At 54.0% G+C, this 23,567-nt stretch overlaps 1 protein-coding gene across 1 annotated transcript in view; it reads right to left on the bottom strand.

Moving 5' to 3' along the window:
• PLXNA4 (plexin A4) overlaps positions 1–23,567 on the bottom strand; it is a gene marked incomplete at both ends in the record, with an annotated part of 353,784 nt that overhangs the window by 49,513 nt on the left and 280,704 nt on the right. The window contains 7 exons of the mRNA XM_080819151.1: positions 1,016–1,180; positions 1,826–1,962; positions 7,239–7,356; positions 12,232–12,383; positions 16,177–16,367; positions 16,783–16,879; positions 23,329–23,529. Coding sequence (XP_080675277.1) covers positions 1,016–1,180; positions 1,826–1,962; positions 7,239–7,356; positions 12,232–12,383; positions 16,177–16,367; positions 16,783–16,879; positions 23,329–23,529 — 1,061 coding nt within the window. The remainder of the gene's footprint in view (positions 1–1,015; positions 1,181–1,825; positions 1,963–7,238; positions 7,357–12,231; positions 12,384–16,176; positions 16,368–16,782; positions 16,880–23,328; positions 23,530–23,567) is intronic.

Below are 23,567 nucleotides of genomic sequence, written 5' to 3' on the forward strand. Positions count from 1 at the left end.
CGTCCTAGGAGGGAGTTGACGGATGAGAAACCATGGGCCCAGAGAAGTTAAGTCACCTTTAAGGTCATTTGGCTGGGCTGAGCCAGCTCCTTCTGACCCCAAGCCCTGTTGCATTCCCCCTTGGCTCCTGATACAGCAGGTTCCCAATGGGCAGCAGGGGCCGTGCTGTCAGGGTGCTCTTTGCCGCACCTTCCCCTTACGCTGCACTTCCTGCACTTCCCTCCCTGAAGTGAGATGCCGCGCTCCAGAGCCCCACCAAGTGGGGGACTGGGAGGGTCCTCAGGGCTCCTGGAATTTCCAAAGCCCCCCGTGAAGTTCTCAAGGTGGGAGGCCAGAAAGGTATATAGCTGGTGCAAGACAGCTCGTGACTGGTTGAGCAAGCGGTGGCCCTGGAGGGTCCTTCCATAAGAGCACACACCCGGCTCCCTCCCAGACATGCGCTCTCTGTACTTGTGTTGGCCAGCGGTGGCAGAAAGAATGGGCACAAGACCCAGTCCCTGCGCCAGAGCAGTCTGCAGTAGAGGGAAGGATAAAGCAGCAGACACTTCAGGGTCATGTCAGAGCAGGATAGAGGGACAGCAGGAGGTTACAGAAGCCCAGAGAAGGGGCCTCTGCATTGGACCCTGATGGTCAGGACACACTTTTGCTCAAGGGCAGGCCACAGACAAGTTGGAGCTGACCTTACACTTTCTCCTCCGTCCCTTGGCAGGACTGGAATTATCGCCCGCATTTGGGAACAGGACTGTCAACCCCCAGCCCTCACTGTGATGTGATCATGGCCTCCGGGGAGGCTGGGGGTAGGGGGGACCAAATCCTCAGATGACAGGCTATGGGCTCTTGCTGACTAGAGCTCGGGCTCTGGGGCCGGGGCCCACTGACAGGTACTGTCTGTGGAAGGAGCGCACCCTGGCAGGAAGCTCTGATTCATCAGTCCTCCAAGCAGAACTGGGCTCCGAGACTGTCCTTGGCTCTCTGAGAGTCGAGGAAGGACAGCCGAGGGCAGGGCCATGCCTACCTGATGATGCTCCACTCCGGCTCGATGCGCACGATGGTGGGGTCCTCCACGTACTGGAAGAACAGGTCCTGGTGGATACTGGCCTTGTCCACTTGCACCATCACCTTCATTTCCAGCACCTCGTCTGAGGACGTGGTGTTGCAGACGATGTAGGACGGAGAGCGTCTGCAGGGAGGGCGGACATGCAGCTGGGCTCCCGGGGGCTGAAGGGGACAGCGGTCCGGGTGGCCACCCCCCCCCCCAGCCCCCTGCTCCCAGGCTCCTCAGAGGCCATGGTGAGCACTGCCCCAGGTGGAAAGCTCCAGCCACTACTGACAAACACTCTCTCCACCAAATCCACCAAACGGGTTCCCCTGAGACATCTTCTCAACAAGGCCTCATCCTTGGGCCCCGTCTTGCCCCTGCCAAGTCCCATTTTTAGCAAGAATCCTGCAAAGTGGGGTCAGCCAGAGTCCCCCCGCCCCCCGGGCACCTGATCACCCCGGGCTGCCCGCAGCAAGAACCCTGTTGTCAGTTTAGCAAGAATCTTCCCATTCCTGCTGCTGCTTCTTACTCATTTCATACCAGTGGCCAAACATCAGGCGACAGCAGGAATGGCCCCGCTAGGGAAGGGTTGCCTGGCAGGTCTCCAGACTGAGCCAGAAACATCCACAGTCAGGTATAAGCATCCCTCGGAGAGAACGGCCACTTTCTCAGGGAGGAGAAAGCACTTCCAAGAGGTGAGCCCTGGAAGTCTGCGGCCCTGGAGCAGCCCTATGGGCCCTACCCTCCTGGCTGTGAATCCCCGAGGACTGCCTGGAGGTGAGTTACCTGTGGAAAAGGCAGGGCTGCTTCCCAAACATCACCACCACATTGCTGCCTGCGTTCAGGTTGGTGCCCGTGATAGTCACTTGGGTGCCCCCGGACATGGGCCCCCGCCTGGGCTTCAGGTCCGAGAGAGTCAGCGTCTGTGCAGGAAAGGATCTGGCCTGAGACACCACCGGGACAGGGTCTGAAGAGGCAGCACCCCGCTCCCGGAGCCGCTAAGTAACGGAGACCTCCCAACGGAGCCCACGAAGTCGTACTGGGCTTGTGTGGATAAGCAATGCTCTGGACCCTGAGAGTTTACACTTCTCTATTAATTACAGTAATGATAACTGCTGCCATGTGCTGGTGTTTTAACTGGCAGGCTTTATCTCTTCGTCCATCTCTATATGATGTACGTGCCCAGTCAATTCTACAAAGTAGGATTATTAACCATTTTACAGAAGAGATTCAGAGACGTGAAGTAAAGTTCCCAAGATCACACAGCTAAAAAGTGGCACGTCTGAGAGCTGACTGCAGAGCTCTGGCTCTCTACCCCCTCTCCAGCTGCTTTTGGGAAGGTGATGAGCTCCTTGTGTGGGCCTCTTCCAGAGAGCTGCCCAAACACCCGAAGCCAGAGCCATGGGTCCTGAAGGCCCCAGGAAAACCCCGGAGGAGAAGCGAAGGAGGGTCAGGGGACCGAGGAAGGATGGCGGGAGGGGGCATCTGTGAGCTGAGAATTAGCAGTTGCAGGTTGGCTCTTTCATTAGCATTTTAATGGAAAAAACTTTCCTCAGTCCCAGGTGAGAAGCTTGTATCTGCATTTAAATGAAGATTTCTCTCTCCCCTGCCCCTGAAAGAATTTCCCACCAAAAGTTGAACCTACTTGGCTCCCAGCCTTCAGGCCACCTCCTCACAGAGAGTCCCCAATCCCTAACAGCTCAGGGAGAGAGGAGGAGCCCCAGTGACCTGGTCTGCTCGCTGACCCTGGCCCCCAGTGTCTGCCCCGCACACTCCCAGGGCCCACCCGTCCCGTCGCCCACCGGATCCCCGCAGACCCCGAGCCTGGTATCCCCCTAGCACCCACAAAGGGAAGGAATGCTTCATTCCAGAGCCGCTCCTGGCCCAAATGAGACCCGGATGAGGGTGGGATGAGGCCGTGGGAAGAGCCTTGGTTTCTCAGCTCGGCGGAGATTTTGCTGTGTGACCCAGGACAAGTCTTATAACCTCTCTGATTGTAAAATCAGAGAGCAGGGTCAAAACCAGTTATCTCAATGGCGCCTGCTGGTTTTCTGGTTCTGTAACTCAGGGTCACATCCCACAAATGGAGCCTCTGTCCCACTGTCTGGAAGGGAAAGAGAGTGCAGTCTGTGCAAAGCAAGGGAGGTCCTAGAGATAGAATCAAAACCCAGGCAAGTTCAGATAGATGGCGGTGGGAGCCACATGGAAAGAAGAGCCTGTGGCAGTCTCCGGCAGCCTGTGGGTGGGGTTCTAGAAGGGATGGAAATGAGTAATCCTTGCTGGCTCTGCACTGGGGGGCTGGGCGGGGGAATTATTTTGGGGTGAGGAGAGGATGACACGGAGGCATGTTTTCAAGTCATGAGAAATGATTAATTATTTAAGTCATGCTTCATAAATATTTCATGGTGGGTTTGCACGGGAAATCAAATTCTGTATTATTTGCCACCTCTTCTCTTGGCTCCCAGCTGGAGGTAGGGAAGGGAAAGTTTCCCTCCATGCAGATCTCTAGGGCAAAACTGGGGACAAGACCAAGAGTGCGGATCCCTTGGCCTTGGCGGTTGGGTTTTGGGTGACTAAACCCAAACCTGACAGTCTGGCCTCATTTGAGGAGGGAAACTGAGTTATTAGACCCAGACCTTACGCCCAACCTCAGCACTGGGAAGGGGCTCCCTGGTATGCCCCAGATCCCAAGAGGCATCCCTGAAAGGGGCTCTCCAATGTGCCCCAAGTCCCCAGAGGACCTCTGGGAAGGGGTTCTCTAGTGTCTCAGGACTCCAGAGGAGTCAGGGGCTTCTGTGTGCCCTCTGCAAGCTGCCTAGCAGGGCAGGAAGGCAACCACGGCTCTGAGATGCTGCGGAGCATGAGACAGGGTCCTTCTGTCACTCCTCGCCTCCCAGGTGACCCTCATTCCCACTGTAGCCCCCTAGGAGCTCTGTGGGGGCAGCCTCAGTGACTGGGCCCTTAAAAGCACACTGGGGACTGGGGAGGAAATGGAGGTTTCCTCTCTGAAAGTCTTCCCCAGGACCCTTCCTCAGAGGTAGCCCTCAAATAAAAAGGCACACAAATCTTGGAGTCCCACGGCCCCATTGGACCAATGCAGTTTTGACCTGTCTTTGCGCTCCCACCTCTTTTCTTCCTGCGAACCCCTTTCCCTCTCCGTCCCTTTTGCTCCCATCTTTGGTTTCTCTTCCATACCTCATGCCAGGGTCAGCGTCCCACCACTCCAGACTCATACGGAGCGTCACATTCTGCCTCGTACAGATCCTGCCTCCCTTCCCAGCTTCTTCCCTGAAGCCTCGCCTTGACGCCCTGCCTCTCACCACGTCCTGTTTCCAGAGCGGAAACAGTCACGCAGGCCAGACTGGCCTTACCTGAGAGCAGAAGCAGCTTCTGAATACGACATAGGCTCATTATAAGAATTAAACCTGAAACCACATATCGTACGGGTAAGTACATGGGATCTGTTCTCTAAGTTCTGTTTGTCCTAGGCCAGTTCTGTTTGTCCTCACTCTGGGCTGAGTTAGAATCTCAAGGGGACTTAGCTCAGGGTCAGGGGGGTCTCTGGAACCTTCGCTTTAAAGGCCCTCAGGAGATTCCAACACACAGGGAGGTCTAGAACTGCCTAAGCACCATGGGGGCTAACAAAGAGGTAAGCAGCCAGGGCTTCATCTCCAAAGACTTACTGGTCTGAACAGAGGAGCCGGGGGTCCCAGACGCAACACCCAGGGCCATGTGGGCAGGCAGACGGCATGGCATCCCCAGTGAGCCACGGAACCGTGGGGGCTGTGGGCTGTGTATGCAGAGAAGGCGTGGAGGGGCTCGTGAGCAGGGCTTGGACTAACGAGGAGGGTACGGCTTGGGGCAATGTGGGGAAGGAGATGGAGAAGGGAGAGGAGTCAGGCCATGCGAAGCCTTGGGAAACAATATCGGATAGACAGGGCGGACCAGACCAAGGAGCCTAGACGGCAGCTGGAGGCAGTGGCGCCCTGGGTTCTCCTTGCTGTGGGGGCTAACAAGATGGAAACCGTGTTCTGCAGGGCCAGATGGGCTAGAATGGGTTCAGACCTCTACATTCAGGGATTTAAGGAGGTCATTGCAGCAGCCAGGAGAATGGGCAAAGTGAGACTCCACGCTGTGGTGATGGGGTGGCTGAAATCTGGAATGAAGGGAAGCTGAGCCACAGTCCACCAGAATTGTGGCCCGGGGACAAGCCCCTGATAGACGTGGGCAAGTGAGGGGCACTCACTGTTTGTGGGAGCGGGCAGCCGGGGTGGGTCAGGGAGGTGACGGTCAGACAGCCAGGGATCAGTGGCCTTGGAGTGAGTCGCGGAGGGGAGACACGGCAGAGACGGCTAACTCCCAAAGGAAGCTTCAGCCATCCCTGGTACCGCCCATTTGTCATTGCTGAGTGAGTGACACCAGGATGCAAACTTCAGGGGGTGGGGGGCAGGGGCTGACTGGAGGAGGAAGCCCAGGGCTGGCTTCGGCCACGCAGGGGCCTCCTCCCTGCTCCTAGAGTGGCCAGGTAGCTTCAGAGCTGGATGTCATGCCCAAGTTTGGCACGCCCCCACACCTCCCACACTTGGGGAGCGCCGTCTCTGCCTTTGCCTCTGTCTCCTTCCCCTCAGCATCTCGACTAGGCTGGATCGACGATCTCTGTATAGACCAGCTACATCCTACTCAGTATACACGGCCTCTCTCTCTCTCTCTTCCTGTACCGCTCACTGTGTGCAGGTGTGTTGGGTTTCATGGGGAAACTTTCTCAGATCCTTTGAGAAGAAGGTGGGGGTGTGAATCCTGAAGAGATGGGGAGACCTACACGCCCATCACACACACGTGTCCTCCTATATGGGTTGCCGCGCGCAGCGTGCCCAACTGTGTGTAGAAGGAGGGGAGCTTTTCAAGAGTAGGGGAGGGAGCAGAGGGAGCAGGGTGTTGGCGGGAGGAGGCCTCTGATGCACATTCCACACATTCCTCTGGAGCAGGACCCCCGCCACAGTCAGGGTCTGAGTCACCCCTGGACACCCACAAGCCAGGGCCACCGAATTATATTATAAGATTCAACCAATGAAGCAAATATTTATCGAATAATCTAGTGGCCGGGTACAAGGTGGTAAATAGTTATCAGGTGAAGGGAGAAAGGAGGGGGGGAGGATGGCAGAGGAGGGTGAGGGGAGGAGGGGACGGAGGGTGGGGGAAGGGAGTTTCACTTCATGGCTCCCTGTGATGTGCTCTGGAGCATTTGATGCCCAGGCATAAAGTCCATCACTTTAGGCTCCCAGCTTCCAAAAACAGCATGGGACCCTGAGGAAACGATCCCATCACAGCTGTCATTAGCCCCAGAAGTGAACTGGACAGACAGTTTGGAAAACGAGGCAGTGTGCGGGGCACACAGTGTGAGACGCACATGCCTCCCGCATGCCCCACATCACGAGATCGAGCAATCCCCAGTGCCCCTGCCCCCCCCAACACCTCACCAGGGGCTGCCTCATGAGGGTTCCAGCTGGAGGGAACGTGGGGATCAGGGTGAGGTCTGCAGACAGGCCACAGGAAGGGAAGGGAAGGGTGTGCAGGGAGAGGTGGCGGCATGGCCAGAGGAAGGCGGAGTGGGGGTGCAGGGGAGTGTGGGATGGGTGTGGGGTTAAGCAGGTCATGGGATATGGGGTGTGGGGAAGGTGGGCTGAACGTGGATGACGGGATAGAAATGATGGGGTGCCAGTGTACCCGAAAAGGACAGGGCACAGTAGCCACGTGGGCACAGAAACCGTGCAGGAGATGACGGAAGGGCTGCGTCTGCTTTATGTAATTGTCACCACAGTACTGTGGGGTAGATGCACGTCTCAGCACCCCCGTTTTAGAAATGAAGACACTGGGAGGTTAAGCAACGTCCTCACATTCGCCCAGTGAGTAAGTGGCAGAGTCAGGGCTCCCCTCCCGGCCCAGACACACTGCCACTCAGCCCGAGGGGGACGCTGGGCCCGACAGCGACAGCCAGGGCGGCTTCCCTGGATCAGGGCCTGGCACAGCATGGTTTGGATTTGAATCCCATCTTTCGGATTTCCAGGGCTGTGCTCTCATGCTGCAGAACGGACTCCCACGAGCTGCTCAGGGTCTGTCCACAGAGGTCTAGCGGGGCCCATAACCACGGTCATGTGGTCTTTGGCCCGCGCCAGGGCAGGTCTGGATGGTCGGGACTCACCATGAAGTAATAGAGTTGTGAGGACCGGGCCATGAACTCAGGGCGACACACGGCCACACAGATCTCCACAAAGCCTGCGTGCTGGCTGGGCTTGGCCTCCCCCATCTCGCACACGATCCTGCAGGGAAGAGAGGACAGGTCCCCATGCTCACAGCAGGGTCACAGGACTTCCAGGTGTGACCCCAGGGCCCCACACCTCCCCTGGCCCTTCTCTGCAGTAAGGTCTCAGGGATGGGCGGGGGAGGCGGAGGGGAAAGACACCCCGATTCTTCCCTGCAAGGCTCCTCTTTGGTTCTGGGTTAATGACGAAATGCAACGTACAGGGGTCTCCGTGGGGAGACCGCCTCCACTGTCAAGTGCGGAGCCCAGGGGAGGGTCCCTGTGTTCTGACCCCAGACTCTCAGTCCCTCATTCAGGAACTGTCCCCTCAGTTGTGAACAAGAGGGCAGGGAACATTTCAGCCAAACAGCTTAGGGACACACGGCTGTCAGGGCCCAGAGAGGCAGTGACCTTTCCAAGGGCCCACAGCATGTCGGACAAGGACCCTGGAGCAGATTTGAGGTTTGCAGACCCTCATGCAGGGCCACTTGGTTTCTACCGCATGGGACTGCCTCATTCGAGTGTTTTTGTCCCCAGCCCCGGCCAGGTGCTTGGTTGGGAGGAGACACTCCTGCTTGAGGGGCGGGGAAAGGATGGACGAGAGCTATTCCTTTTCGAAAACGTTCATGGTTTTAATTATAAAATTTGTTCATACCCCTTGAAAACAAGACAGTACAGAAGTGTGACAGTAAAAATAAGTGTCCCTTTCCTCACTCCTACTCTTTCTTCAAAGTTTGAGATATATATATATACACACACCATTCTCTAGATCTACACAAACATAGGTAATATATATAATATATATAAAATCTCCATATTACAAATGTAGAAGCCGAGACACAGAATATATATACTTATATAAACATATATATGACTTAACATAAAAGTGAAACTTAACTCCCCATTGTCCCAAACCCGGTCATTTTACTGCACAACCTAGAGCAGACTTGCCCCGTGTGGCCACGGCTCCTGGGTCCTTTCTGACAGCGTCATAGCGCTCCATGCCTCGGCTACACAATTGTGCATTTATTCAGCCTCCCACTGATGGATATCTAACTTCCCCTGATTTTTCTCCTACTTCAAATAACCCTGCAAAATGAACCGACTTATACACATATCCTCAAGCATTGCACATTTATTAGAATACGGCTCTGAGTGGGGAGCTGGTAGGGTCATTGTTTATGTAAGTGACGTTTGATAGGTGGTGGAAGATAATGGTCCCACAGGGTCGTTACTGATTTGTACTTCTGTCAAAAGCAATTGAGCGAGATTATTTCACTCTTTTGCCAACACTAGATATTATCAATCCCTTGAAAGTTTTTCCAATATAAAAGGGAAAGAAGATTTTTTTTTCCTGTCATTTTTATTGCCCTGATTGCTAGTGACTTTGCAGATATTTGCAAGTATGTGTGTGTGGTTGTAAAAAAAAAAAATCTTAGATAGCCTTTCCTTTGACTGGTTTGAAGCTGTCTCTTTATATTGCTAATGAATTGTCTTTTTTTGTAGGAGCTGCTGAATGAGGATTGTTAACTTTTTTTTTTTTAAAGGAGATTCTTTTTTTTTTTAAGATTATTTATTTGACAGAGATCACAAGTAGGCAGAGAAGCAGGCAGAGAGAAGGGGGGGAAGCAGGCTCCCCCTGAGCAGAGAGCCCGATGTGGGGCTTGATCCCAGGACCCCGGGACCATGACCCGAGCTGAAGACAGAGGTTTTAACCCACTGAGCCACCCAGGCGCCCCTAAAGATTTTTTTAATTTATTTATTTGACAGACAGAGATCACAGGTAGGCAGAGAGAGAGGAAGGGAAGCGGGGTCCCTGCTGAGCAAGAGAGCCCAATGTGGGGCTCGATCCCAGGACCCTGGGATCATGACCTGAGCAGAAGGCAGAGGCTTTAACCCACTGAGCCACCCAGGTGCCCTGAGGAGTGTTAACTTTTGTTTCTAGTAAGTACTGCAATTATTTTTTCCCCTGGCTTGTCATCTGTATTTCAACTTTGTTTATAATGTCTTTTGCCACACTGAAGTTTAAAAGTGTCTGTGGTTCAGTGGCTCCTTCTTTTACTTGATGGCTTCTAGGTTCTGTGTCTCAGAGAATTTCTGGGTGAGAGTCCAGTAAAAATATATGCCTTTCTGTCCATAGCATAATTAGTGCATGTTCAGTATAAAGAAAAAAGAGAAAGTGCATAAAAATACTTGCTATACGGACACCTCCTCCCACCCCATTTGAACCACCCAGAAATATCCACTGTCAACATTTTGGTGTTCATGTTTTCAGTTTCGTTTTTCTTTTACAGAATTCACTAGAAACTCTCTTCTGTTTGGCGAATGATGTTCTCGCTAATATACTTTGAGCCTGTACCTGGCCATGATTCTTCTGCAACATCAGATTAAACGGCTACATAATTTACTGTCCCATGCATGCACAATAATTTAAGAATGGATTAATTCCCTATTTTAAAATACACCAATTGCTTCTACATTTCCATGATTACACATAAGGCCAAAATAAGTATTCTTGCAAAAAATATTTGTGCATTCTGGTTATTTAAACAAAGTTCTAGAAATATGGCGACTAAGCTAAAGATTTTCAGTCCACATTTCCAAATTGCCTTCCACAAAGCGTGTCCCAATCTACCCCCCGAGTATGAGTATATGATGTGCTATTTCTCACGCTTCTCCTCTGCACTGGGCATTAACTTTTTAAAATTGTTCCCCATTGTTCTGATTTTCATTTCATTGATTACTAATGCTATTTAACTTTTTTATATGACTTTTGGTTCTTTGTCTTGTGAACTGCACACTCACGCTCATTCATGCTCTTTGCCCATTCCGTGATGTTTGCCTTTTTAACTATGGAACCTCTGTATGTTAAGAAAAAGCATGTATCAACTGTCATAGGGTATAACGATAGTTCATCACTCATAATTTTCCTTTGCTTGCAATGATTTTTGATGTACAAATGTTAAGTTTTAGATACTCAGATCCCCTAATCTTCTTCTTTATCACTTTTTTCTTTTGCTGTTATACTTAGAACAGATACACTTCCCTTACTTGAAATCAGATAAATTCTCACCTGTGTTTTCTTCTAATCATTCCACAGATTTATTCTTTTCACTTAACTCCTTAATCAGTCTGCAGTTTATTTCGGTATATAATGTGAAATGAGGGTCTGATACTGGTTTTTGTTGTTGTTTTTGTTTTTTTCCAGAGAGTGAACCCCCACTGCTTATTGGCCAATCTTTCCTTTCTGTGCTGATTTGAAACGTCACCCTCGTCACACACTAAATTTTTATGTATCAGGATTCTTTTCTGGGTGTTCTACCTCCCTCCACTGATCTAACTAGTACCATGATAATTCAATCATGTGACTTTATAATCATATATTTTCTATTTGGCTATGCAGGCCCAGAGAAGGGCATTTTAAAGTTCCCCAAATCACAACGGCCTAGTAGCAGCTGGCTTGGGTTTTGTTCTAGGAAGGATTCCGAAAGTCGAAGGAGCCACAGAAAAATGTTTGGGTAAATAAGCCATGAGGGACCAGGGAGGTGAATTCCCTTTTTTTCTTTTTTTAACAATTTTATTTATTTATTTGACAGAGAGCGATCACAAGTAGGCAGAGATGCAGGCAGAGGGGGACAGGGAAACAGGCTCCCTGCTGAGGAGAGAGTCTGACGTGGGGCTCAATCCTGGGACCCTGAGATCTTGACCTGAGCTGAAGGCAGAGGCTTAACTCACTGAGCCACAAAGGCGCCCAGGAGGTGAATTATATCAAGAATAGATCCTTCAGGGGCACCTGGGTGGCTCAGTGGGTTTAGACATCTGCCTTTGGCTCAGGTCATGATCTCAGGGTCCTGGGATCAAGTCCCAGATCAGGCTCCTTGCTCAGCAAGGAGCCTGCTTCTCCCTCTCCCTTTGCCTCTCCCCCCAGTTTGCTGGCTTGTGCTTGTGTGTCTGCATGCTCTCTCTCTCTCTTTCAAATAAATAAATAAATAAATAAATAAATAAATAAATAAATAAATTCTTAAAAAAAAAAAAAGATCCTTCAGTTACAGGCTCTCCTAAGAGTGCTTTAGGAAGCTGTGGATGGAAATCAGATAGTGGTACCGATGGTTCCAGAATCACTAAATCAGGGCAAGACCCAGGAAGCAGACAGGTCAGCTGCACCAACATACTTAAGGGAGACCTAAAAAGTGTCAGTAACTTACTTGCACAGGGGACAAGTGGCAAGGTGTCATGCTGGGAGGGGCAGCAGAGATGGTATAGAATATAGATTCTGTTGTGCTGTTAAACATTTCATGGTGTGTTTGCTAGGCTGAAAAATTGTGTTTACTTATTTACAAGGCAATGATGCGTGACTCCCACACCTCCTCTAACAGGTGGGCCGGGAGGTGAAGGTTGCTCATGGGATGACCCACTCTGTGCTCCGGCAGCCTTTGCATTGGAGAAAAACCACCCAAATGCTTCCAGGCCGGAGTGGTCGTGGGGTTTCATTTTCAGTCTCCACAGAAAGTAGCAGAGTCTTAGCTTCTTCCGTAATTGGAGGACAGGAGTGGGGACTTAGAGACAGCAGGGGATAGGGAACAGAACTCACACTTCCCTTGTAGATTTTAATTTTGCTTTGTCTCCTCACTCCCCATGGCCACACCCCAAGGAGGTGGCATCACTTTTCTCTGCCCTCCAGGCCTCCTGTCCCCTTCTCCTTTCTGCAGTTGCCGATATGACAGCTAGCTAGTTCAAGGGCTGGGGGGACACTAGAATGTTAAGGGCATTCTACTCCCATCATATGCCAGCGGTCTCTAACATGGTTTGCCATTGGCTGTCAGTGGTTGGCCAGGGAAGGCGAGTCAACACCACACGGCAGCACCTCCCTATGTCTCCCTGTGTCTCCACTTACTGTTCTGCAGGGATGTAGCCATCCACCAAGGGGCTGCAGTCCACACCGGCCACCTTGACATGGGAAGCGATGTCCCGGAATTCCAGGCCCAGGTTCTCTCCTCGGATGGTGACCTTGGTGCCCCCTTCCCGGGGACCTGTCACTGGGATTATCTGGAAGGAGGAAGCAGTGACTTGGACAGGTACCAAGAGAGAGCCATCCCCCACTTGCTGATGGGGCAAGGAGAGGCTTCTGGCTTTTCCCCACCTCCACGCCATTCCCCGAGTTGGGCCCACATCGGCAAGGGCACCCAGGTCTGGGACTGTCAGTGGCAGGAGTTTCGGGCAGAGCAGTCCGTGTCTGCGTGTGGTATTAGGAACCGTGTTCAAATCCTCTCATTCGCCTTCCTATTTTTTGGATGACATGAGGGGGATGGAAAGTGATCCACACCGTTACCAGGTGATTCATAGAAAATCAAGGAATAAAGCCTTTTGGCATGTGCTTGTCTTGTTCCATTCTGAAGGAAAATGAAAAAAGTCCTCTTAGTCCCCACAGCCCTCCACACTATGGCAATCCACCCAGGTTTCAAGATCCTTCTCAAATGTCCCTTCTCCATAACCAACTTCTCTCTCTCCACTGAAATTTCACTCTTCTTTCACTGGTAACAATGATTTGTGTCTGATTCCTCATCCTGCAGATCCCGAGTCTCTGAGAGCAGGGATGGTGTCTTACTTCCCATGGACTTTTCAGTGACGGCACCATATTGATTTCTCGAGTTGTTGTTGGATTGAAAATCACAACTACCCTGCATCTTCCCGGATGTAGAAGAGCATTTGCTGCAGTCCCTTTGCCTGCACTACCTGGCTTGCTTTCTCTCAGAGATGGGTTTAATTTAGACTTTACCTTCATATACTGGCCCAAATGACTGGCTTTTCTTCCTCAGATGTCACTGTTGGTGTTAAAAACCCATGATAGCGATGCTGGAGAATCAACAACCGAGGGGCCTGCTTTGAGCCAGGTGCTACCTCCATTTCCCACGATCTAATTAGGACATCCCGCGGCAGGGACTTTAGTGGCAGACAACATTCTATGCCAGCCTCTCCTGGCATTCAGAAGACAAGAGAAGGGCACGTTTCCCATTCCTGGTGTCTCTCAACCTCAGTGCCTGGATCTTGGCCAATGTCCATGGGATCCCAACTGAAAGAGCCTGGACAGCCCACCTCCTAATATTTCCTGCCCGCTTCACCCCCAAAGGTCACAGTTGGGTGGGGGGGTGCACCCCAGAGAAGGGTGGGAGGGGGAGTAAAAGAAGCCAGGCCAGAGGGACAGCTTTGCTGGGGAAGGCTGTTCACCTACAAGTTAAGACCCTCCCTTCCTCTCACCCATGCATGTTTGTGGGCGAGTGTGCACATGAGTGTGAGGGTTTTCACATGTGTGTTCCCGTGGCAGTGGAGAGACAGGTCCCTTGGACACATGGGCCCATTTCTATGTGAGGGAGGTGGGCAGATGGAGGGAGGACTGGGAGGGGGAGGGCATGTCCTTCCCAAATGCCTGCCCAGACAGTCCCCAAAGCCCCACTGGCCCCCAGCAACAGTGAGTGCATGATATTCTAGCCCTGGATTGTTGTCCTGAAAAAGAAGCTTTATCTCAGGCTCAGTCCTTGGTTCTCCAGGCTCCCCGGAGGGCCAATGCCAGTGTGCCAGTAAACAGCCTCTGTCGCAGGGAGATTTGTTTAATTTGCCATCTCCTCCCTGTGATTTTCTCAGTGTCAGGCCAAGAAGAAGCAAGTCCCACTGTCTGCGGCAGACACACCATTACCAGTCACGCATGGCAGCCCCCGGGGATGGTTCGTGTTAAGGGCTCTGCGGGTGGGGGTGGCTGGGAAGGAGGGGGGCCGGGGCACACCCAGGGCTCTCCTTTCCCAGATACTTCTGGAGGTTCAATGCATGTCTTTTGCCCCAATTTGAGAATTGCTGTTGAGATTCATCCCCAGGCAGGAGGCTGAGGGAGACTCCCCGTGTCTGGAAACCCAGGGGTGTGCAGGGTGAAGGGGCCGGAGCAGGGGGCACATACAGAGGGCCATGGATGAGAGGCGGCCTTGCTGGAGGAGGCTGTGCACTCACAGAGGTCAAGTTCCCTGCCTGCGTGGACACATCCCTGCTGTGTGTGCATAATCTGTAAGCGGAGGGCTGAGGGCGTAGATCTATGGGTGCCTTGCCCCTTTGGTGAAGGAGAGCTCTAGTCGGGCAACCCAGAGACCTGGAAGTCAGAGCCCCTTTGATTTAGGCTTGGGGGAAAGGACATTAGCATCTCTGAGCATGGCCCTCTGTATCGGGGAAAGGAGGTTGGTCACCCGGGCTTTGGCGGGCATTCTAGCTTGAATTTTGTCCTCCCCAAATCCCTATGCGGGAGCCCTAATGCTCAGCACTTCCAAATGTGGCCTTATTTGGAGAAAGGGTCTTTACAGAGATCATGGAGTTAACATGAGGTCAATACGGTGGGTCCTGATCCAAGGGGACTGGCATCCTCATATAAAGAGGGAATTTGGACAGAGACACGGGAAAAGATGAGGAGAAGGGACTCGGGGAGAAGATGTCGTGCTGCTGGCGAAGACAGAGGCCGGAGCAGGTCCTCCGCACAGCCCTCGGAAGGGCTGGCCTGGCCCACACCTGGGTCTCAACTCCCAGCCTCCAGAACTGAGAGACGGGGAATTTCTGTCACTGAAACCACTTGGTCTGTGGTACGGCATAGTGACAGCCCTAGGAACCATATGGCAGGGCTGCCGTGAGGACAGACAAAGTAAGGGATGGGAAAATATTCTGCAGACTGAAGCCCCACACCCATATTTGCCTCTTATTGTAGCTGCCCTGTTAGAGGATGGGGTAGGTGTGTGTTTGTGAAACTTTGCACAAAGCCACACACCTGTATCTCCTTACCAGGTATGGAGAAGAGACTGAGCTCCCTTCCCTCTTTTCGTCTCTGTCCCTCTCTGCTTTGTTATTAAAATCAGCATTGTGGACACAGAGGGTCCCTCTGTTGAGACCTGCGCACCTCTTGTTTTACCAGGGGAGCATGGTTGGGGGTGCCTGAGGGGGTCGCTCTGCTGAAAGTGGGGAGTGGGGCGGTGAAGACACCACGTGACCTAAATAAACCCAAAGAGGAGAAATCCCCTTGGCCTAGACGTGGACGCAAACGGCTTTAACAATGTCGAGGATGGACGAGGAGGTTGTGAGATCCCCAGGGCTGGGCATGGAGCCAGCATTCTGCATGATTCTCTCATTCGGTCCTTGTAATTCCTCTGTGAAATGGAACTTTAGACCCACTGCACAGAGAACAAAGCCAAGGCATGACGGTAGCGACGAATTAGCCCTGGGAAACCCAGCAACTAGCTGGCAGAACCGGGATCCCAGCCCTGTTCTCTGCATGTTTAGCTCTGCCCTGCTCCTCCCTGGTCTTTCCTCCATGGCTTGTATCCCCTGGGCCCTCCTGAACAGCGCTCCAAATCCATTTCTGCCATCTACCCGCTTAGGTCTCGCCTTGAATGAGTCTGGGGGTCTCACCATTTCCACCCTGTCCACCTCTGGAGGGCTGGGCTTTGCGCCCTAAGGGTCTACACAGCCTCTGCTTGTGACTGACTGCTTGGTGAGGTTGTCTGCTTCGTCCCCCAGACTCTTCGAGACAAAGCACTGTGGCCAGGACTTATAGTCATGTTTGACACAGCTCACATAGAGACTCCAACAGGACAGTTGAGCCCCTCTCTGTTTTCCACCTTCCTTGATAAGGGAAGCAACCATAGGACCAAACCCACAGTTTCTGGGGAAGCTGGGCTGGAAAACAAGGATGCCGCCAGCCAGCCCTGGTAATCACCGTGGTGGCTGTCACCATGGCGACGCCTGGCTGGCAGGGCCCCAGGGCCATGGCAGGGCCTGGCTTGGCCACCCAGAGTGGCCGAGGACCCTGGCTTACCTCTGTGATGCGCGGGTTGGTGCACCTGCTGTTGGCGCCCGACAGCTCCAGCCACTGGCTCTCGTGCACCGGGCAGTGCTGCCGCAGCGTACACTGGCCCTGGCTCTGGCACCAGCCGCACTGGAAGTCCGGGTCCGCCTTGAGGCACAGCCCGCAGCTCTCCCGCATGGCTCCGCACTTATAGAGGTGAACTGTGGGCGAAGGGCAAGAGGTACTTCGGAGTGAGAGTGGGAGCAGGAGGGGCTGGGGCCGTGGACAGGAGTGCAGTCACGGCCTCGGAGGGTGAGCCACAAACAGCCTGGTTGCTTCAGCCATTGTGACCCAGAGAAGACCACAGGAGAACTTCGGGGCGCGGCCGCAAAACTGGACTGGGAAGTGGGGCTCCCTCCAGAATCAGCAGGGCTCTTTCCCCCAGTCCTGCTTGCTCAGACCCTCCCAGAGCTACTGCCCACGGGTGGGTCCAGACCTGGGAGGTCTCGGAGCAGGGGAGAGGCGAGGAGGGCAAGCTCAGAGCCGGGGGGAGGGATGGAATCGCAGGTGCCCTCGAACGCAGAGCCGCTCCTTCCGCCCGCGCTGCCTCCCCGCCGGGGCCCCTTCCCCACTCACCTCTGTTCTGAGCTGGGTTGTCAATGTTGAAGTGCCCGTTCCACACGACCGTCAGCTCCACCGGCAGGTTGTTGATCTCCATCCCTTCATAGGAATACTGCCGCCAGGTTGGGGGTAGGAGCGATAACAAGCTTGGGTCACAGAGATTTCTAGGGAGAGCCGGCTCTTCAGCCAGGGCCCCCAGGGGCGCTCCGGGGTAAGGACCTGCTGAACTGTGAACTGTGTGTGTGGCGAGCGCATGCGCACACGTGGGGGGAGGCGTGGCTCAGGGAGGTCGGGGGCGGGATCCTAAGGCAGGGGAGGGGCAGGCCTGGATGGGACACCCGTTGGGAAAGTAGATTCCCTGAGCAGATGAGAGCAAGCTACTCGTTCCCCATCCATGGATGCTGGCTCCCACCAGCTGGGCTTTCCCAGTGTCCTCCCTCATTGTCCAGGGGAGCCCTGCCATTAGGCCCCCACCAGGCCCTTGATTCATTTGGGGAACTTTAATTTCTAGGATAAGTTCACAGGAGGTGGGTGCTTAATCAAAGACCTGGAGAGGGCGGATCGACTCCCAGTCGGGGGGCCATGGGTGCAGGCACTAGAAAGGAAGGGGCTGCACTCAGGGGCTGAGCTGATGGAGGGGAGGAGAGAGGGGAGCTGGGTGGGGCTTACAGGTGAGGAGGGAAATCCCGTGGATGCCCTGGGCGCCAAACCTGGTAATCTGGGTTGAGACTCCAAAGGCACTCGCTGACTGGAAGAGGCCAGGCCCCAGCTCTGTGGCTGCCCATGGGGGAGCTGCCTCTACGCCTGCACAGGGTCCGAGTTGGGCCCTGCTTCCTTGTCCTGCTCACCTCAGAGTCAGTGCCCCACCTGGCTGGGTCTCTGCCTTGGGACTGAATGGGGGCGAGGGTGGGTGGAGGGAAGAGAGGGGGAGGGGGAGGTGCCAGCCCACCAATGTCTGCCCTCTGATAGCAGACACTTCTCAACCTCCAGAGAAGGAGGGTACGTGGCAGGAACTCTCCACATGCCCATGGCAGCATTTCCAATTCCTACCTGGTGATTTTCTCATTATTCCACCAGATTCTGCCCTCCACAGGGGGTGGATAGAAGAATGGGAAGGAGACAGGTTTTTCTGTCAAGGAGGGGCTGAGGGCTCACAAGTTGCTAGAGGGGTTCAGTCCAGGAGACCTGGTTTGAAGTGGTGTTTGCAGAGCCAAAGACTCTTAACTTAGTTGAACTTTGGAGGGGCTGGGCGTTGGGGGGTGTGAGGGATATTATGGAGGCAGCAGATGTCTCCTCCTCAGGGCTGGCTCGCTGCTAGTGCCTCACTAAGATGAAGGGCAGCTACAGCACCCCAGGATTGCACAGCCTGGGGGAGGTTCTCGGGGCCTGTCCCACTGCCTCTCCCCCTGGATCCTATTCATAGAGGTTTCTAGAAGGGGATGCTTGGAATCCCCAGGGAAATTGCCCTAATTCCTGAGTTACAGCATGTGCTTCAACGGGACTATGCCATGAGGCTGTCCTTACACACAACATCAGTGTGATCACATCCAGCCTTCTTCATCTACTCGAACACTACCAGATCTTTCCTTAACTCCCTAGAGACACGTGCCTAGGCCAAGGAGCCACGTTCAGGGTTTCCCCCACTGTGATGGTGGTTCGTACTGTACCATGCACCCTCTTATAGACTCTCTCTTGTGACCCATGACACCTGGGCCAGGACCAAGGTCTGGGCTCAAGCCATAGAATAAAGCAAGGCTCCCAGCCCTACAGAAAACAGCAGTGGAGCTTTTGATGAACGCTTAACTCAGCTGGTGATTCATAAACCTTTAGCCACGTAGAGCAGTAATCAGCTCCCCAGAGATTTTGTTCTTGCTTCTGGGTCAGACTAGGTCGCTCTAAGGCGTCCTGAGCTTTCTCGCAAAACCTCGTCCTCTCTGGACTGGTGGTCCTCAGAGGGGTGTGTGGGCCCCATCCATGAGAATCATTTAGGGGGCCTCCATGCAGATCCCAGGGCCTCCCCCTAGACCTGCTGGACTAGGAGATGGGGATGCATTTCAAACAAACCACTCTAGTGACTCTGGTGTTGCACGGAGCTAGAGAATCCCCATTCCCTGCAGAATGGGTGTGCACGAGGGGTGTGTAGGAGTAAGAGACGGGTGAGGGAGAGAAGGGAGGGAAGGGGAGAGGGAGAGAACACCTTTCCAGATTTCCCTCCCATCCCCTCCTCTAGCCAAGTTCCACTTTCTCTCCTTCCCATCATCTCCCTCCTTCAAAGCCCCAGGGCAGGTGCAGGAAAGGCTGGCTGCAGGCTCTTCTGGCCTCTACTCTAGGAGGGATGCTGGAGTGGGGTGTGGGTAGGGGGTAAGTCAGGACCCAAGCCTGGCTCCTGCTTCTCAGGCTGGGATGTGGTCAGGTCTGTGGAAGCAGCAGGTGGTGACCAGCGGCCCATCAGCCGAAGACCAATACATCCTACACGCCTCTCTCAGGAAGGCCCTGAAATCCCCCAGGGAGCAAGGCAAAAAATTCTGCATACGTGTGCATGCGTGTGTCTGGGTACAGAAATGAGCTCACACGCAGCTGGCCTGAGAAGAGCTAAGAGCACAAATCTGTATGATCTGTGTGTTCAGACGTGCGTGCACACGCATGCGCACACAGGCAAGGCCGCAAAGGGATTCTGCAGGGACCCCCTGTGGGCACGTAAGTCTCAGTTTTCCCATATGTCAGGTGGGATTAGAAACAGTGCATACGTAACGGGACTCTTCGGAGGGTGGGAGGTAACCGTCATTGCTCCGAGCACAGCCCCTGTCACATAGCCCGAGTGCTCCAATATTACCGTGTTTTATGTCTATGCGTATACATTTGGGGATGCTGTCCAAAAATATGTTTGTGTTTCCTGTGTTTATGTTTATGTGAAGTAATAATAGCAGACACTTATGGAGTGTTTACACACCAGACCCTCGTACATATGGAGACGTGTGCATACGAGAATGCTTATGTGTTCTGGAGTGCATGTGTGTGTTTACATGCCTTCACTTTTTGAGGAAAATGGAGAACCAAAGACATCAAGGCTCAGAATATGCCGGGCATGGCTTTATCATTTTATCGCCCATTCCAGGGATCCTGACTATGAAATATTATAGAAGTCATTAACCCTGGGTTCTCCCCACCACCCCCACCGTCTCTAGGGAGGTCACTCTCATTCCTGGAGGCTCTCTCCCCAGGACCTGCGTTCAGCAGGGGGAGGGGGCTGACAGCTGGGGAGCCTGGACCACTGGCTCCCATCCCCCAGGACTCCCACCTCTGCCGCACTTAGCATTGACAGAGCTCTCTGTAATCAGCGGGCAGTTAATCTGCACAAAACCCAGAGCCGAGGGGAGAGTGTTTCAGGCTCTCCAGGGCCAGGAGGTTAAGTGTCTCAATCAAGGTCTGGCACGCCACAGCCCAGCTCGGGGGTAACGTTGCTCATTACCTTGGGAAAGTGTGAACCTCTACCTTGGAAAGCAAAGACAAGACCTATATAATTCGGATGTCCTTTCCTCGAACTGTTCCCTGTTCTAAGCTCTGAGATATCGTGTTGAAAAATGCTACCATTCGGGAGGACAGATCTGAACAATGGAAAAAAGAAACGTGTGTATGCTTCGTGCCCCTCTCCAGGACCCTGGAGGGCTCAGCAGACCCACTGGCAGCCGTGTTCCAGGAAAGCAGGGCGGTGGGGGTGGGGGCAAGTAACCTCCCCCCTGGTCTCTTCATCCTTGTTTTGCAGGAGGTAAATTGGGACACCAGGAGAAGATGGGAGGCTGGTGGGAGCCAGGCCTAGAGCTGGCTGCCCCCTGCGGCCGACGTGCTCTCCTGATTGCCAGTGACTGGGGGGGCGGGTCCCGGGCACTATTATTAGTAGCACTTGTCATTTCCCTGGAGCCTTGGTCTAAAGAAGGCCAAGAAGCCCCACAGTTGCTCCTCCCCCTGACCGCTGCCTGTGAGCCGCCCTGTTTTCCTCCCATGGCCCCTCCCCCAGGGCTAGGGCGATGGCCCTGAGCCTGTCCCCAAAATGTGGTCTGGAGGTGACCTGCCTGTCCACCCAGCCCGGGGTCACACCCACGAGGAGTTTTCCGGGGCCTCTTTTCCTTCTCTGCTCTCCTCTGAGACCTCTTTGTCACCCACCTTCCTCTACCATCACGAACCCAGGGTTTCTGTTGGATTCCACCCCCCCTCCCACTGACCAATTCCAGAAAGCTCAGAACGGAAGAAATGAAACCACAGGACTCCTCCCACCGTCCTCTCTGAGGCGCATCAGGCCTTGTTCCCAGGCACGGCACTCAGGCTGGGTATAAAGAGCTCAGTTGCTATTTCTTGCCCAACCTTTGATGGGGGTGGGGGTGTGTTATGAAGTTGGATTCAAGTTCTGAATTGGCTGCTGCCTTGCTGTGTGACCTAGGGCTGGTCACATTGCCTTCTCTGGGCGGCAGAGATCCCCTCTGTCACAGAATCAAGTGTAGGCACCCTCTCAGGTCTCTTCCTGCTCTGATACTATGTTGTTCTCTATAACTACGGGAAAGGAGGCTTGGCCCTGCCTGTGACATTGAAGTGTTTTAAGGAAGTCCCTGGGCGGCTAGTGGCATCCTGGCCCAGACCAGCATTTCCACTGGGATCCCTGCAAAGAGAGGCTTCTGGGAGAAGTCAGAGCTGAGCCCCTCTGGACCGCATGATTCCAGGGGGTCCTGGTAGTTAGAGGTGACCTTTCCTGGAATCTACCCTTTGTGGGGTACACCCCCTGTTGCCTCCATTTCTAAGACCTTAAAATGGTACAGAAAAAACTTGCCCATCACCTTCCTTGCAAGGGTATCGAAATTAAAAAGGCCAAGCTTCTTTGGGAGCAGTGACCTCAGGTCCTGTGAGCCAGCCCCTGGTGGGTGGGGGGCCTCAGATGCTGACACAGCTACCCCACAGGGTACCCTGGACAAGGGAACCCATCCACCTGTCAGGGCTCCATTTTGGGTCTTTGTCTGCAGGAGGCTCCGACGCCACCCCCACAGTCAGGACAATGTGAACCCGAGTGGGCTCATTCATGGAGGCAGGCCTCACTCGGAGTGCTGTGGACAGTGGGTCCCAAGGCACTGAGTTCTGACAAGAAGTTTATAGGATTAACTTAGGCGACAATATGGGGAGCCCTCATCTATTCAGCTGAGCCCAGTGAAGCCCGGGGCCCGCGAGGCCCAGTCTTGTATTGTCTGGAGAAACAAGGGCTCAATCATCAGAGGCCACAACTCTGTCCTCCCTCCTGACACCTCCGGGACCAGATTCCCTGGGGCAGTGTCTCTGACAAAACAGACTTTCCTCTGTGGAAAGTCTGCCCTCCACTGACTCACATGTGGGGCTCCGGCTTTTTCTTCCCACACGAACTCACTTATTTGGGAAAGAAGCACTTGAGCCAAACCCTTGGGGCTGGTCTGGTTGGCCCCAGGATTTATGAGGAAACAGGAGGTGTTTAATATCCCATTTGCTTGCAGGTTTAATCTGGAATGCTGCAGAAATCTGCCAAACAGCCTGGCTGCCAGGACAGGGGGAAGACGTGCACGTGGGAGCTGTGGGGACACCTCTGGGGTTCCTGAGGCTGGGCCATCAATTGTTAGTTCGGTCCCCGCAATGCTGAGTGACCTTGGGCAAGCATGTGTGCCTCTCTGAGCAACCTTTACTCCAAGACTTTTTCCTGCAAGGAGAGTGTGGTGCGCCCATGAACTGCTTTGTCTAGGACTCTCCTGGGCATATATCACATCCCCAAATACAGTCACCATATACGAGTCCCCAGAAGCAACGGGAAGGGTGAATGGGAGGCAGAGGGACATAGGAGGAGACCCTGAATCCAGCCCGGTCCCTCAGCTAGCTGGGAGACCGTAGTGGGGCATGCTGCATAGTACCCAGGAGTCAGGCGACAGCCGGGGGCCACTGGCCCATCGTTGGTGGGGCAAGGACCTGTTGTGGATTCTCTAAACACTGGGCAGGTCTGTGCTGATCTGAGCACACCCTTCTGGCTAGTTCCCTCCTGTTCCTCTGCTCCCTTTGCAGGCGTCCAGTCTGTCTCCGAAGCCTCTGTGCCGGGAGACAGCCTCTGTGCAGGTCTAAAGGCATCAGTGGGCCTTTGCAGCATCAAAGGAGGCACTCTGGTCAGCCCTGGTGGGAGGGCAGGGGCCCAGGGACTCCAGAGCGTGTCTCAGGAAGGAGGATGGACACGAGCCAAGGATGCTCTGTAAATACCTCTGCCCACAAACAGTGCTCAGCAGCCCCAGGGCTTGTCCCCAAGCCACTGCTGACATTTGGTGACCTCAGAGCCCAGCACTCTGTTGCGGCGAGCGTCTGAGGCTGCACTGGGCAAGCAGCGTTGGAGGGAGCCGTTCCGCAGGGGGCTGGACTGTTCTGTGGGTGTTTGGGGAAACCCTGCCAAGCTGAGCAGACCTGGCTCTAGAGAGGAACAAGAAAGGGGTGGAGGTGGGCGGTGGTGGGGGGGGGCACTCGCAGAGGTGGTGGCTCAGGAAGCCCAGGAGGGGGCAGGCCAAGGGCACTCACGGAGGTGTTCTGGCACTGCACGCTGGAGCTGTTGAAGCGCAGGGCGGGCACCCTCTGCTCCGTGCCCTGGATGTTGAGAATGCATTCGTACCCGCGCTGCCCGGACTGCGGCTGCGGGAGGTTCTTGGCCTTCAGAGTGATGGGCTTGATCACCTCCACCGGCACCAGGAGCTTGTCCACTCGCAGCAGCTGGGGGCAGTCCTGGAGAGAGAGCACAGCTCGGGCTGGGGAGCTTCTCC

Source organism: Martes martes, assembly GCF_963455335.1.
Source record: "Martes martes genome assembly, chromosome: 11".
Taxonomy (NCBI): Eukaryota; Metazoa; Chordata; class Mammalia; order Carnivora; family Mustelidae; genus Martes; species Martes martes.